At 46.0% G+C, this 16,413-nt stretch overlaps 1 protein-coding gene across 1 annotated transcript in view; it reads left to right on the top strand.

Moving 5' to 3' along the window:
• The window catches only part of ENTREP2 (endosomal transmembrane epsin interactor 2), a 1,796,185-nt gene that overhangs the window by 1,388,611 nt on the left and 391,161 nt on the right, over nt 1–16,413 (top strand). The window contains exon 6 of the mRNA XM_086959018.1: nt 2,566–2,726. Coding sequence (XP_086815144.1) covers nt 2,566–2,726 — 161 coding nt within the window. The remainder of the gene's footprint in view (nt 1–2,565; nt 2,727–16,413) is intronic.

Raw genomic sequence — 16,413 nt, 5'->3', positions numbered from 1 at the left:
AGACTGGCATTTTCTTTTACCTGTACAGAGACTGGTGGGATCTGGAGCTACCCCACATATGTATCACCTGTGGCCCATAATGTGCGTGGCACATCTCGGAACTCAGGAGGGAGGGGATCATCCTTTGTGAAGCTTTGCTTAGCATGGGCAACTCGTGGTCCAACAGTCAGGTAAACACCATCTGGAGAACAGGAAATCGTTGCTTGCAATCTTTTTAACAAATCTAGTCCTACTAAGTTCTCCCCACAATTGGACGTCAAAAAAAATGGTGAGTCAACTGTAAAAGGGCCAATAGTCAAAGCAGGAGGCTTGGAAATGGGGCTAACAACCGGTATGCCTGAGAAGCCCACAAAACATTATTTTGGCCAGACAAGGCTGCCCCAGGGACCAGTGAGCGCGAAACAGAGCTATTCATAGCCCCTGTGTCGACAAAAGATTTCTTGGAGGTACCTTGCAAATCTGCAGTAATGTACGGTCCATGCTGATCTACATGCACCGAAACTGGTCCCTCGCCCTGCCCTTGGCTGTCCTTGCTGTGAGACAACTCTGTTATGTAGTCCATGTCATAGCCATCATGGTAGCACTGTCTTCCCTGAGAGTAGTCCAAATAATTCCCGCTCTGTCTATTGTAAGATGCCTCCACTGCCTGTGGCCACCTCACCCTCCTCCTCGCCATCTATAGGCGATCCAGCCTTGCTACAGTGAAAAATGACTTTTGAGGTTTTTTCAGTGTCAGGGCATGTAAAACATTAAATGTGCATGTCCTATGTTGTCAATACAGTAGAGGTGCTTTATATGTATTAGAAAGGAAGGATTAGGCCCAGAAAAATGTTGGTTTAGCCAGGTCAAAGCTGTATTTTAAAACTGCACACCCAGCGGCAGTGGCATTCCTGGAGACTTGTTTTACAGTGGTACCTTAGTGGGTGTCTCAGTGTGTGATACAGCCCACTAGCAGCATTTGATTTACAGGCCCTGGGTAGATGTGTACTTTATGCTAGGAACGTAGGAGCGCAATTTAGGGTTATGCCAATTCCAACATTTTTCGGGAGGAGATCACATGAACATTACCACTCATTAGCATGAGTAAAGTACACAGTGCCCTATGACTAGCAGAAAGTGGTTCAGCAAAGAATGCTGATCTCCTGAAATTACTATACAGCTGTCTACTAAGACGTATGCGTCCACATACTTTTGATTTGCCCACCTCCTTCATCTGTCACTAATGCAATATAAGAAGTCTGTTCAGAGGGAGAGAATGTGGTCCGTTGGCTAAACTGCCGACTTCGGTGCAGGAAACCAGGGTTCGAGCCTTGAGGTCACTTCCACATTCTGTGATTCTGGGCAAATCACTTAATCTCCCCGTGCCTGAATGTGTTATGTAAATACGGTACTCATGTAAAGCGCACCAATACCCTCGGGTCGAGTTTGCTCTATATAAATATGAAGAAAAAAAAGAGGACTAGTTTCAGAATTAAATACAATGCTTGCATACAGTGCAGAAAACTAATTCCAGATGGTAAATCATACTACTTAGAGTACTGTGAAGAAGTCTGGCCAGACCTGATGCTTACAGACAATAAGGCTGCTAGAGAAGCTAGCATAACATTTTGGGAGTCTGTGATGTGGCCTACCCCATATTTAGTGCCATCGTACCCATTTGAATACTTATTGGTACACAATATGGGCAGAATTGTCCAGGAAAGACGCTATTAATAAACCACCATCAGCCAATGGGCACTATTACACAGTGTAGAAGATGTAACATGAATTATACACCACTTACATAGATGGCTGTCAGCCTCCTTAGAAGCAGCCAAAATATGTATCCTACAACATTGGTGCCAGCTGACAGAACCACAGTGGACGACTGGATAAGGGAAAAGGTCACAATTGCAATGTAATTGTGTTAAACATAAAATATTGATCAAATTACAACCTTTGAACAGATATGGGGTTATTTCCTAAACAGGGAAGAACAGTAACTCAGTAGCTTACTGAATTAAGTAATTGATGTTAAACGGACACTGCACATAGATACGGACCTATTACATAATTCCGCAGTAGTATAATTATACACATGCAACTAGTCTCACAGTTAGACGCAAAGCGCTAGATAGGAGAATGCCTATTACAAAGAGCAAGATATTCTTCAGTCATGTAATCTTCTCACCCTCAGCAAAACCAATAACACCTGAATATGGTAACTTACTGGAATGGAGGCAGGCAGTCACTATAGGAAGTATAGATGCTTTCTCCATCCTTTCCACCAGAACCCCCTCTTTTCATTTTGCTTTATCCAATACTACCCTATTTAATCAAATGTGTATTGTTTTGTATTACTCTCATTTATTTTTCTAGTATTAGTTTATACTATCCAATATTATAATCTTATGTGCATATACCACAGAATTAAATGTCTCACATGTAATAGCTATGGCAAACTGTTTAAAGTCTCTGTGATAGAAGCATGTACTCTATTTGTTTTCTACTGGATAATAAAAGAATTGTTGGCAAATAAATAAAGTCTCATAATTTACCTACATAATATTTATGTTTATCTTGCAGTTTCTTCCACAGAGGTCACAGTCCAGCAACCCTGACTGCATTACTCCCCATGGAACTATTCTTCATCAAACCTTGGATTTTGATGAGTTCATTCCTCCAATACCACCTCCGCCGTACTATCCACCAGAGTATACATGCACACCGTTAATTGAGGCCCAGAGGTGAATTCCAATTTTTCCTCATTATGATTTGTGTATGATTATATGTAAATTCACTGAAATAACAAAGGTTAAAGGAATGTTATAGTTAGATAAAAATGTCAGTTGAAACATAACATTTTAAACTAATAAAATCACTGTAATTCACAAGATAAAGGTATCTTAAGTAAGTGTAACACTTGCCCTAAAGTGACTATAATTTGTGCCTGGTCCCCTTGAGGACGATTTCAAGGGAGAGGCATCTCTGCAGCATTGGACGCACTGAAACTGTTGTGTAGTTCCTGTGACTCTATATAGGATCTGCACATTTAGACAACATAAACTGGAATTGGTGTCCAATCTGATTCCAGACACCCCTACCGGGTATGTTTGCCTGTGTACCATTTTGCTCACAGTGCCACTGTAAACTCTTCTTACCAAGGAGAGAATAGTTCTTGGCAATTGTCGAACATTACTACCCTATCCCATCAGAGCCCATAGAAACAGTAAAGTACTTTTCGCTCAGTCACTCATGCTCACTTTGTCTCAGATGATACACAGAATAAATGATGGGGACATTTTCCATAAGCATTTATTGAACTAGCGTAATTCTAGTGTAAAATAGGTGTGCTGAAACAACCATAAGACAGAAACAGATATAAATGTTTATAAGCACCAACAGAGTAAATGGATGGTAGATATCTACCATAGTGCCTTAACAATGAAGATACGCAGGTGTATAAAGAAAGACAATAATAATGAGTACTCCAACGATGCTGCCCTCACTAGATGTACCTAAGTGTTCCTAGCGTGTATTTAGGTATAGAGCCAAGAATCCCCCTAGGATGAAGCCAACCCCATTACCAGGTATGAAAGAATGAAGGACTCTGTCTTGGTCTCTGTCAGTGTGTCAGCATGGAAGTCTTTCTCCTTTGCCTGCCCCAGCAAAGATTTGGTGTATATATACCCAAAAGTTACCCTCAGGTGTTCTACCTTGCTGTGCATGTCGACCGAGGATGAAGGAGGGGATGACCCTTATGCATAGTTACTTTGTAGAAGATGGTAATCTTGCTGTGATTCTGAGAATCCTCATGCATAATTAATGAGGCTAGTTTTTTGGGAAAACCACACATTTTATGCATCACCTAACTAGGTAAAAGGTCAATACTAAAACCTGTTATGTAGTGAAATGGCAGGGAAATGTAGGTGAAAGGTTAGGTGACTACCCAGGGGGTACATTACAAAACATAACAAAACCATCTTTGTTGTTTAAACCTTGCCTAAAGGGACTGCACCATCCAGAAGCCTTAATGGCACAATCCTGCCAGGAGGCAGCCAGGCAATGAACCCTGACCTCCCCACCCCCTTGAGGTCTATTACAAGGGAAAAGCAACTCCACAGCCCGGGACGCGGTGAAACCAGTTTTGTTGTTTAACCCTTGCCTAAGGGGACTACACCATCCAGAAACCTTCACTGCATGCTCCCGCCAGGAGGTGAACCCGGACGCCCCCCCCTCGAGGTCTATTTTAAGAGAGACACATCACGGGACGCATTGAAACCAACTTTGTTGTTTAAACTTTGCCTAAGTGGACTACACCATCCAGAAACCTTCACTGCATGTTTCCATCAGGAGGAAGCCAGGTGGTGAACTCTGAACCCCCCCACGAGGTCTGATTTAAAGGAGAGGCATTTCCCCAGCGCGGGACACACTGAAACCAGTTTGTTGTGTAAACCTAGTTTAAGAGGACCACACTATCCAGAAGTCTTCACTGCACGCTCCCTCCAGGAGACAGCCAGGTGGTGAACCTTGACCTCCCTCGAGGTCTATTTCAAAGGAGAGACATCTCCACAGCACGGGACACACTGAAACCAGCATTGTTGTTTAAATCTTGCCTTAGGGGTCATCACCATCCAGAAGCCTTCACTGCATGCTCTCACCAGGAGGCAGCTAGGCAATGAACCTTGACTTCCCCTCTTGAGGTCTACTACAAGGAAGAGGCGTCTCCGCATCCCTGGACAAACTGACACAACCTTTGTTGTTTAATCCTTGTCTCAGGGGACTACACCATCCAGAAGCCTTCACTGCACGCTCCCACCAGGAGGTGGAAAGGCAGTGGACTCTGACGCCCCCTCAAGGTCCTTCAAGGGAGAAGTATTTCCTCAGTGCAGGACTTGCCTGGGCCTAGCTTGGGTCCATCGGTGCCTGGAGGAGCCCGGAGTAGGCTGGGCTGAACTACCCCTCTTGGTATCAAGATTCCTCACTTGAATATATATATATATTTTATAATTCGTTTTATTGATGACAAGTTACACACCTCAGAAATTTTACTTACAATAGCAATCAAGTGAGCACCACTTGTTAACTTTAACAATAGCCACACTGCCTGATTACATTTCTCAATTAATACACACAGCGGGGCGTCTTGTTGGTCTACAATGGGTCATCCCCATATCTCTGCCTCGGGGGCTCACATATGTCTCCCCTATAGTTATTCCACTTCTTCCAAATCTGCGTCCATTTACGCGGACACCCTCTATCCTCGCTTGAATATTGAGCTTTGATTGAACTTCGATAAAAATTGGTAAGCCAAAAGCTACTGGCTAGCAGGACAAATGGGGTATGGAGATTAAATCAGAGGAGGAGACATTAGGGGCTACAAGGAACTCTCTAACTATACTCTACGCTACGGAGGAGAGTGTCCCCAGGAGATTAGTTATGGGGAATAAACCCCAAGCTGTTACTGTGGAAAGGAAGAAATTGATAGTGCCTCTAAAGGATTTGTGTGATTATAATATTCTTAGTCCACCAAATGTTATTTCATCCCCTTAACAGCGATCTCTCATTACTAGTTTTGGGACTCAGAATTTGGATCTGGACATCTCATGTTTACCACAAGCTGATTCATTGATAATACTTCCTGTGATGGATAATGGTGACTCTCCCCATTAAAAAATAAATTATCACGATAATTATGTCCTTTTGAGAGGGCCAAGGGAATTAACCTCAAATCTAGTAAAGGGGTAGTGTCACCTGATATTTCAGTACTTTTGTGGAGTGCACAATAAATTAACTGATAGCAACTGTTTCAAATTAATAGCGCGCACCATACTGTATGTCTTCAGGAAACTTGGTCCTGATCTACAACACATGTAAATGGCTTTCTTTCAGTATTCTCACCTGCTATTCCAATTATAGTGGAGGTTTATTAAAGCTTATAGTACCACCTTGGCAACAAGGGTATCCAAGGCATGGACAAGTTCACACTTCCTTCAAATTATTTGTCTTACTCTGCCTGGGGCACCATTGGTAATACTTATTAATTTTTACCATAATATTGTTAATTGTAGTGACACTCGAAGTATTGACTCCCTGATGCATGATTTAGAGATGTACACCTTTACATTAATGGAGGATTATGTAATTATTTTGGGGGAGATTTTAATCTTAGAGTTTGTTCCATTAATGATGATAATGCTTTTGGTACTTCTGGGGATGGCCATTCTAATCTTATACACTTTACTCATAATCTGTGGGAAGGAAAGCTAAACAGGTTGCTAGGTTTGTACGATCTAATTTTGTGTCATGATCTGGTACCAGTCGAATTTGCTCAGCAGATGGCATATACGGGTAGAGGCAAGGGGTCACTAATTGGTTTTATCATACTGTCCAAAACTTGGTCAAGTATGGTTTACAACTTTCAAATCCAAAACTGTGTTTAAAGTGATCATAATCTGCTATTCCTTAGTTTAACACCTTGGCTGCTAGCGATATTTTCCTTCTGCGCTGCATTCCCAGATTTACCATTGTTCATGACGAGCTCAGCTCGTCATCAGCACAGCTCAACTGTGCCTCATGACGAGCTGAGCTCGTCATGAGCATCGGAGGGGTTAAAGCTTCGAATGTATGAAGTTTCTTTTGCCAAGATGGTCTGCCCTAGAAACAGGTGGATCCAGTGGAAATGGAAGGATGTTGAGCCCAATGGGTTTTTGACCTATCAGGTGGGTAGCTGCATGACCCAGGTTGATACATGTTTAATGAGACTGCTGATCCTGAAGTAGTACTGGGGGCCTTTTTTGAAATATGTTTTGAGGCCCGGGATCAATTAGTGGTATCAAACCATCCATACTCACAGAACCAAATTAGGTGGTTTGACAAGTCATCTTCAAGAGCTCATGGAAATCTTTTAAAAGCTTTGAAAGCTTCTCCTTCTATTCAGATATTAGGCATTGCAGGGCGACTGATAAAGCAACTCTGCTGTGTAGAAAAAATGAGGCATGGCAGCAGTTAGTACTTCTTCCAAAAAAGACACTTTGCAATTTTGGAAGATAGTAAATGCTCCCATCTTTTTATCCATTTCTATAGCTGGTACTGAGGTAACTATACCTGAACATGAGTGGGTTGCACATTTAAATAGGCTCTATGATTCCAATGAGCACATTCCCAGTGAAGGAAGCACTCTGACAGAGGAAGGGAGCCCATTTATCATAAAAGATTTTACAATTTCCTTGTAGGTTATTATCTCTGCACTAAATAGATCTCGAAATCAAAAATCGCTTGGTCTAGACAGAGTTTCCGCTCATCTTTTTGAGGAGAATTTAGCATTGTGGGTCCCAGTCCTTGTGAATGTGCTGAGGAGAGTGATTAAAGATGCCCCCCTGTTAGAAATGGGATTTCTAGTTGTCTAGGGCATGTGCCTAAGCCAGGCAGAAACCACCTCTCTAGTCAGGGCAAGGGAGTTACACGCTGAAGATAACCCTTGCTACACTCTTGGTAGCGTGGCATGAGCAGTCAGGCTTATCCCAAAGGCAAATTGCAAAGCGTTTGCACAACACACACAGCAGCAAAACACTGGGCACACCACAAAAGAAACTCCACACAAGGTTGTATAAAAAATAGCCTTTGTATTATCCAAAACACATTAGAATCATTATCACACATATACACTGTGCCAACTGGCACCAAGTCATAATTTACAGGGGATTATATAAATGACAGGGCCAATCGGGCCACTGTCAGAACCAATCCAAAGCACAAGTAGTAAAAATAAAACAACCAGAAACTACTGGTAAGACACAGTTCTTAGTACTGAATCCTATTAGCATTTGGCACCATCCTAAAATATCATAGCATGACATTAGGCATCAGCATAAATACATTATGCATCATCATATTAGGCATAAACACATTATGTATCAATCAGCAGTGCACCACAGTAACCCTACCACCAGGGATATACATCACCTTAGGGCCTTTTGCCCTACCAATGTCTCAAAAATGGCCCCCAGGCCAACTAGCCTCCTGTGGGGCTCAAATGTCCACTGTCCAAATCTCAGGGCTCTAAGGTAGGGCCTTTCACTGGCCCTCTGGCTGCCAATGCAGCGAAGATACTGCGCAAGGCGCGGGGGCATGGCACGCAACTCACCCCCTCCTCTTCATGAGAACAAAAGAAAATGCCCCCTGTTGCAGCTGCCCATGCTCTCGTGGTGCAGCTGAGGAATTAGACTTAGGCACCACTGTGCCTGGGGAGCCCCACTCCGGGACTCTTAATACCAAATTGCCCCCAACAATGCAGCTGCCCTCCAACGGGCGGGTCAGCTTGAGAAACCACAGCTCTGGCACTAACTCGGCCCAACTCGAGTACCAGGAATGCCCTCAATGAAGCCCCTCCTCACTGGGCTCATCTTTTGCTGCTTACAACACCACAAATGCGGGGAGGAGCCCCTCTCACTGTAGTTCCGTTACTGACACTCCAGAGCACCACAATGCGTAACTTGAGCCCCCCACTCACCGGGACTCCTTGTCCACCAGGAAGGACTCTGATGACCTGCACACAGAGCCCTTAAGGCTACGGACGGACTCATCCTCGGCAACGGCCACCTAGGGAGACTCTGGTCGAGCTCCCCACCACTCACTAAGGTCACACGGCAGCTGCGAGCCATCCCAAGGCTCCACCCTTGATCAGGCAGACTTGTCTGACTTCCGGCCCGTGCCTGGGCCTGCTGGCATCTGGAGCAAAGTCTCTGCTTTCCCTCAACCGGCCTTGGCAGATGCGCGGGGCTCACCTCGCAGGTCGCGAGTACCCCGTCCAATAGCAGGTGGTACATGGGCCAGAGTTCTGCATCCTCTCCTCACTGCCCACCTCCCAGCAGTAGGCCCCACCCACAACCAGGCGTGGGCCTCATCGAACCTCCGGCGGCCTCTCCCAAGACAGCGGGACCCGCCTCACGAATGGCAAGGATTACAGGGCAAATAAAGCTTGTGAGCCTCTTCTCTTACTCATGGGAGCCCCGGCTACAGTCAGGCGTCTTCTGCCTGACTTCCAGGTTTCATAGCAGCACTCGTTGCAAGCCCCCCGTCTCGAGCTGGGTAATTATGAGGCAAAAAGAGAGTACCAGTCACGCATTCCTGGTTGGCGGCACAGCAGTGAAAGGGCGCCCCTCACGCTCCGGTCGGGGCCTCTAGCCCAGCCTCTTACCATAGGCCTGAATTTGTAATCTGTACAGGGCAGCGCAGGCACAAAGGGGCGCAGAACACAGGAGCAGTTCTCTCCTTCAGCCTCCAAAAGTCACACAGGTCAACGGCGGGGCCCAGGCAGGCCAGCTCACAGGGTGCTTTAGCAGGGAGGCAGTCCCTCATGGTGGTTCCTCCTGGGGCCCAATAGCAGCAAGTTCCCAGTTAATAAAAGGAAGCATGCTCTTACATGGGGTCACAGCCCCAATATTTATACAGCATTTTCTTAGTCTGCCTTGGCACAGGGCTTGGGGGAATCCAGCCTCAACTAGTTCTGGGGGGTGTAGTACACTTTGTTTACAGGACTCCCACCCTCCTTTGTCAGGTTGGGGCTCTGTCATCAGACACAACACAGGGGGCGGAGTCAGCATTCATCTAAGCAGGCGCAGACCTATTCAGGTTCAGGAAACTACTCCTCCCACTACTCCAAATGCAGATCTCCTAATCAGCCTAGCGTTGACTCACACTGCCCTCCCAGGAGCCACACACCCCTCACCAGCCCCTTTCACTCCAAAGCCAGACATGCAATACACATCAGTCAGGCAGACACATAGCACACAGAAAGGCCAACTTCTTAAAGTGGCATTTCTAAAATAGTGATAAAAATTCTGCGGACACCATTGTGCAGCATTTATTATTACCATTCCAAACATACCAGGCTTGACCACGCTGCTCATCTCATATCAGGAATTCCCACTGAAACACTTACCAGGTTATCCCCAATGTATTCCTATGGAAGGGCAGCCTCACAGCAGTGAGAAACCAAAATGGATGTTTGTCACTACCAGGATATGTCACACACTTAAGGTACATGTCCTATTTTTACCTTCAATGCACCCTGCCCATAGGGCTAGCTAGGGCCTACCTTAGGGATGACTGACATGCAGTAAAAGGGGAGTCACAGACATGGCACACACTTTAGGTGTCACATCACAGCAGCAGTAACACTGTGCGCACAGGCCCTGCAATGGCAGAAGCCTGAGACAGGTTTGAAAGGCTAATTGGTGGGTGGCGCAGTCAGCGCTGCAAGCCTACCAGTAGCATTTAATTTACCGGCCCTGGGTATCTGAGATACCACTTTACAAGGGACTGACAGGTAACTTAAATATGCCAAATAGGTGTAGACCAATCTTACCATGTTTAACACAGAGAGCACACACACTTTACACTTGACAGCAGTGCTAAAGTGCCCAGAGTCCTAGAACCATCAACACCATGTCAGAAAAAAGGCTAGGAGGAAGTCAAAAAGTTCAGGAATGACCCTGCAAAAAGAGCCAAGTCCAACACCCCCCCCCCCCTAGATCTTGCTCACCGGCAAAAATTGTTCCTATCTTTAAAAAGCGGGATATGAGTGACCCCAGCTGTTATCGCCCCATATCTATGTTAGATTCGACAGAAAAAGTATTGGGTAGAATTCTGCTAGATCATTTAGAGATTTAGGCAATTGAAAATCAGATCCTGTCATCAGTACAATATGGTTTTAGATATGCTTTAGGCACAGTAGATCAGCGTCTAAATCTCCATTTGATCTTAAGTAAGTTCGTGACCACTAGGAAGGGTTGTCTCTTCCTGGCATTCATAGACTTAAGTGCAGCATTCAACAATGTTTTGAGGGGGAAGCTGTGGTCCATGTTATTGGCCAGGGGGGCTAATCCAAAAATTGTTCATTGCCTTTCTGAACTCCATTTTGATGTGGAATCTAGGATACAGTATGGGCCACATTGGGAATGTACCCATTCTATTAAGATCAAAAAAGGGGTCAGACAGGTTTGTGTGATGGCCCCTTTTCTTTTTAGCTTTTATATCAATGATCTTGAAAATTACTTTTTGGCTGTGGATAGTAATCTTCTTAGGCTAGGGATTCATAATTTACTGGTCCTAATGTACGCAGACGATTGTGTTCTTATGGCACAGACAGGAAGAAGACTCCAGAAACTATTGAATCATTCTGTGGGGTTTATGTCTGATCTAGGGCTGACAACAAATAAAACAAAATCATATGCCATATCATATCCCGGGTAGCAGAATCCCTATATTCCACATTGTTGATACAGCTCTTAAAACTGTTGCCACTTTCACTCATTCAGGGATCATTTGATTCCCAAAGTGCATGGGCACTTTAAAAAAATATAAAGTATAGGCTTGAGCAGTCTATTGCTGCCCTTTTTAAATGGGGCTCTAAATAGGTGTCTGTCCTGTTGGATGCTGCTCTTACTATTTATAAAACATGACCCATTCCCATGTCTACCTATGCCGCAGGCGTTTGGGGATACTCTGATCATGCTGGTGTACAAAAGAATGGGAATACATTTCTGCACAGATTGTTATCACTTCCTTGTAGTCACCCTGCCTCAATTGCGCATGTGGAATTAAGTTTGCAGTATATTAGGGATTTTATAAAAATGTCTTCCTATCCTTCTCTGGTTCCCAATTTGATCTAGGCCTGAGGAGTACTAACGACATCCATGAATTATGACTGTTTACAAGTTTTTCAGGCCCATAAGATTCTGTGTTTGACGTATGTTAAAAGACAACTTCATGTAATCGGATGGCAGAGTTGTTCTCTAATCGGACACCAATTGATGGACATACGAGGTTTTTGGCAAAAAATGAATTATTGGAGCATATAGTGGAGCACAGATGGGAGGGTGAGCGGAAGAAGAGTAGGGTGGTGATGTACATACCTTTGTGTACCACGTTTGCCATTGAACCATATTTATTGAAAGTGCCTTGCTACCAAATATTTCTTTTGTTGAGGTTTAGATTAGGCCTGGACCATTTTTTGGTGCCCTACCCTTCTAATGTTTTTTCTACGAATGATTTGAGGTTACTCTCATGTAATATGGTAACTCCTCATTCTGAAATGCATTGTTCTTTGTCTGTGCATGTTATAGAGAACAAAGAAATCGGTTTTTAAAGTCACTTCAGAATTTCTAACATTAGGAAATGGAAAGGGGCTTTTGAGCTCTTGCAATTTTGCTCCTGACAGATTAAATGTGTATCATGGTTTATGGATTTCGTACTTGTTGGAACTGGCCCTTCTTGCAGGGTCATCCCCAAACTTTTTTCTTCTTCCTCCCTTTTTTTCCTGACCCGTGGCTGTTGGCAATAGGACTCTGCGCACTTGCCACTGCTGATCAGTGCTAAAGTGCATATGCTCTCTGTGTAAATTGTTATTGTGATTGGATGTACATGATTGGCATATTTGTATCACCATGAAGTCCCTAGAAGAGTGCACTGGGTGTGCCAGGGCTAGTGATGACAAATGTTACTAGTGGGCCTGCAGCACGGATTGTGCCACCCACATGAGTAGCCCTAAAATGGTGTCTCAGGCCTGCCACCGCAGTGCCTGTGTGCAGTCTGTGAACTGCCATGTCCTCCTGGTCAGTGTCCCCACTGACCAGGCCTAACCCTTCCCTTTTTGTGCACATTGGTCACCCCTATGGAAGGCCTAAGGTACCCCCCTGGGCAGGGTGCAGTGTATGTGAAAGGTAGAGCATGTACTGGTGCAGGTGACAAGCACTGGTAGTGAATTACAGCCATTTTCGTTTTTCACTATTGTAAGGCTATCTTGCTCCATAGATGAACTTGGGGGATGCTGGCTACAGTGGCTACCAGCATTTCTTCTCATAGGAACAAGATAGGACATAAGAGTCTAGTATCCCTGAATTCAGAATTTAATAACACATCTTTTAAGAAAGGTTGTTTTTAAATCTTGTGTTTGAGAACAGCACTTTTAGAAAGTTGCTGTTCTCTTGTCTGACCGTTCTCTGTGCTTTGGCCTGTTTGTGTATTGACTTTCTGATTTAAGAGTGACAGGGGCTGGGGATTCCCCAGGAGGCTGGCTGAGTCAGCCCTAGGCTGAATGACTGCATTTGCAAACTGAGTGGTAGGAGGAGTTAGCACCTGGGCCTGAATAGGGCTGTGCCTGCCTGCCACTTTGCTGGCCCCACCTCCTCCTGGCAGCTGACGACCCTTCCCCTCACTCTGAAAGGAAAGGAGGAGCCAGGCAAACAAAGTGCTCAAGCAACACCCAGAACTGGTTCAGACCGGATCAGGGCCCACTTGCACAAAGAGAAAAAGACTTTTAGGGGTATAAGTACAGGACCCCAGACAACAGAAGATTAGATCATCCTGGAATCAAGAAGGAACCTCTGCCAAGGAGAAAGCTGAATCTGAAGAAGGAAGACTGTCCTGCTGTAGCTTTGCTGGACTGATCTGTTGCTTTGCTGCCAAGGAGAGGGGAATGCCTTTTCTGTTGTGCTATGTCCCCTGTCTTGAAGGAATCTCCAAGGGCCTGAGAAGAGCTGGCTCCCTGTTCTGAAATCCCAGGAACAAAAGGACTTCACCCCCAACTTCCATGAACTCTGCTGCAAGAGTTCTGTCCTTCCTAGAGTGCTTGATCCAGTTGTGGGGTCTCTGGAAGTTGTACCTGTGCTGGGAAGCTTGAAACTAAGCTTGAGAGACTTTTTGCAATTGAAAAGTTATTGCATCGCTCACTGCGGAGCGCATCCCCGACAGTGCGAGAAGTTTCCCGCCGCTACGAAGGTCGAGATCGTCGCAGCACCTGTTGCCGCTGTCAGAGCCGTCGCATCCTTCGTTTGCGGGACGCACCCGATCGGTGCGGGAGGCCTAACATCGCTGCGAATGTCGCCGCAGAGCCTGTCGTCACTGGGTAAGATCGCCACAGTGCTTGCTTGCGGACTGCATCACGTCGCTGCGAATGTCGTCGCAGAAGCCATCGCATCGAGGAGCTGCGAGAGAGAAGATCACCGCTATTTCGCGCATCGTCGCCCCGGAAATTGTCGCAACTGCAGAGATCGCCGCATCGTGCCTTTGCGAGAACAAACTTCCTACGGAACCTATGCACCGGAATCCATACAAGTGGCCTTCCTCCCCAACCAGACAGGATTCGTCGGAACACGCCCGCTGCTGCAGCGGGGCTGTCGCATCGCCTACCCAGGGTCTCAGGAGCAACGCATCGCTTGTTTTCCACCGCACCAGCTTCTGCTTTTGGAACTTTGTCACAACTAAAGGTACTGTGTCTGAAACGTGACGCAACTGTGAACTTTTTATGCAACTGTGGATTATTTTATCGCAACCTAAAGAACTTTTTATTACAACCTTAAGTAGTCTTTTGAAACCATATTCTTGAACTGTGTATGTTGGATTTTTGTCGTTTTGGTCTTGTGTAGTTTAGATTAAATACCTTTATTTTTCTAAACTGTTGTAGAGTCAGTTTGTGGTGTTTTCACTGTGTTACTGTGAGTGTTGGTACTAATACTTTACACATTGCCTCCTGAATAGCCTTGACTGCTCCTGCCAAGCTACCTAGAGAGTGAGCAGGGGTTATCTCAGAGGGTTTCCTCCTTACCCTGACTATAATCAAGGGTCCCTATTTGGACTGTGGTACCTACCTCTGTCAACTAGAGACCCCCAGTTCTAACATTGTTGGTCAGCGGTGCAGATTTGAACTTGTAGTTGTACTAGACCCACAGTGATTGGTGTACATCACTAGTGAGTGCAGACCACTACGCCACCGCATACCACTATTTTTTTCTTTGGCTGGTTCTATTTTTGATTAACTCTTCAAGCATCATGTCTGTGAACGGAAAGGCACAAAGGGGTAGTTTCAGGCCACAGGATCTGCCTGTGTCCAGAGCAGACTCAAGGGCTGGCAGCAACCATTCAGCTGAAAGTTTATCCGCAGAGGAGTTGGAGGAAAACCAAAGGGCTAGAGATCATGCGTTGGAAATGTTGAGCCTTGAAATGGAGTTGAAGCAAATGGAAAAAGAAAGAGAAAGGGCAGCGGAGGAGACCAGAAATGCCCTTGCCCTGGAAGAATGGAAATTGACCTTGGCCCATGAATTAAGAATGAGGAAACTTGAGTTGGAGCTCAAGAGGCCTGAGGCCATGAGGGTCTCAGCTGAAGAAGAAACATGGGTAGCTCAAGAGGTGAGCTTTGCTGAGTTGGAGGTGGAGTCCAGCTCAGACGGTGGCAGCATGATTATGATATCTAGTGACGAGAGAAAGGTACAAACACCCAGAGATGTGGCGCCTGACTTGAGGAAGGGGGTCGACATACACCAGGGGGTTCAGGTTTATGATGTAGTTCCAGTGGAATGCAGTGTCCCTGAAGTAGATTGGGGGACTGGCACAGGGGACCATATTCCTAGTGGTGGGAGGGACACTCCACTGACTCTAGATGAGAGGTACAGGGAGAGGGATTCCCCCTTGGTGTGTGTGTGCGAAGACCAGCCAGAAGAGTGTGGGTTGTGTGACAGAGACAGTCAGATACTGTCTTACCAGTCTCAGGAGAGTGGTGTGGGGTACTTGTGTGAGGCATTGGAGGGTGAGGCAAAGGGTAGCTTGGTTAACAACTGTGGGTGGCTGTGTGATTCATTTGTTGGAAAGCATATTTTAAGTCCCTGTTTTCCAGAGCTATGCCAACACCCGGTGGAGTGTGAGTTCTCTGATCCCAGAGAGCCTGCGTTGGAGGCAGACCTCTTGGTGGATTCCAGAGAGTCTGAGGAGGCATTGGGGAGTGATCCCAAAAGTAGTGGCTTAGATATCTTCCAGACCTGTGAGGTGGAAGAGGTTCAGTGTAGCGCAGTTAGGTCCCAGTGTAGTGGGAGGGGTGTAGGGGCTCATGCCCGGTCTCAGTGGAGAAGGAATGAGTGTGGAACGGTGTGTCTCATGGTGCCCGAAACCCAGTCTTAGGACCTGGAGGGTTCCTTAAGGGAACACCAGGTTGGGAACCTAGACTGTACTTGTAGGCCATTTGAGGAGGATCTCCTAGTGTCTGTTGAACGGGGAGTGCCTGTAACCAGGCTTCCATCAGTTCTGGTGTCTGGCAGTTCCACTCCAGTTGGGAGGGTGCAGAAGTCCAGACTGAGGGGTGAGAGGGGGAAGGAGTCCTCAGTGGGAGAACCAGTGGGTCAGGGACCAGTCAGAAGGGCTGAGTCTCCCAGGAGTGACCATGGTGACACCGCTTCTGTCCTGGGGGATCTTCCCGTACTGGCAGGTGGACAGGGGTCTGGAGATCTGCGCCGGGCAGACTGTCACAGGACACATGAGTTGTGTGTAACCCTCAAGGGAGTACTATGTGAGTCCGCAGAAGTCTTGGCGTGCCAGGCAAGTGCACAACCGCAGGCTTTGGTCCCTTGGTTGGGAGACAAGGTTCAGGATCTGCCTGACCTG

The sequence above is a fragment of the Lissotriton vulgaris genome, chromosome 2_1 (genome assembly GCF_964263255.1).
Source record: "Lissotriton vulgaris chromosome 2_1, aLisVul1.2, whole genome shotgun sequence".
Taxonomy (NCBI): domain Eukaryota; kingdom Metazoa; phylum Chordata; class Amphibia; order Caudata; family Salamandridae; genus Lissotriton; species Lissotriton vulgaris.
Note: the sequence above shows the minus strand (reverse complement) of the source record. Positions and strands in the feature narration are given on the sequence as shown.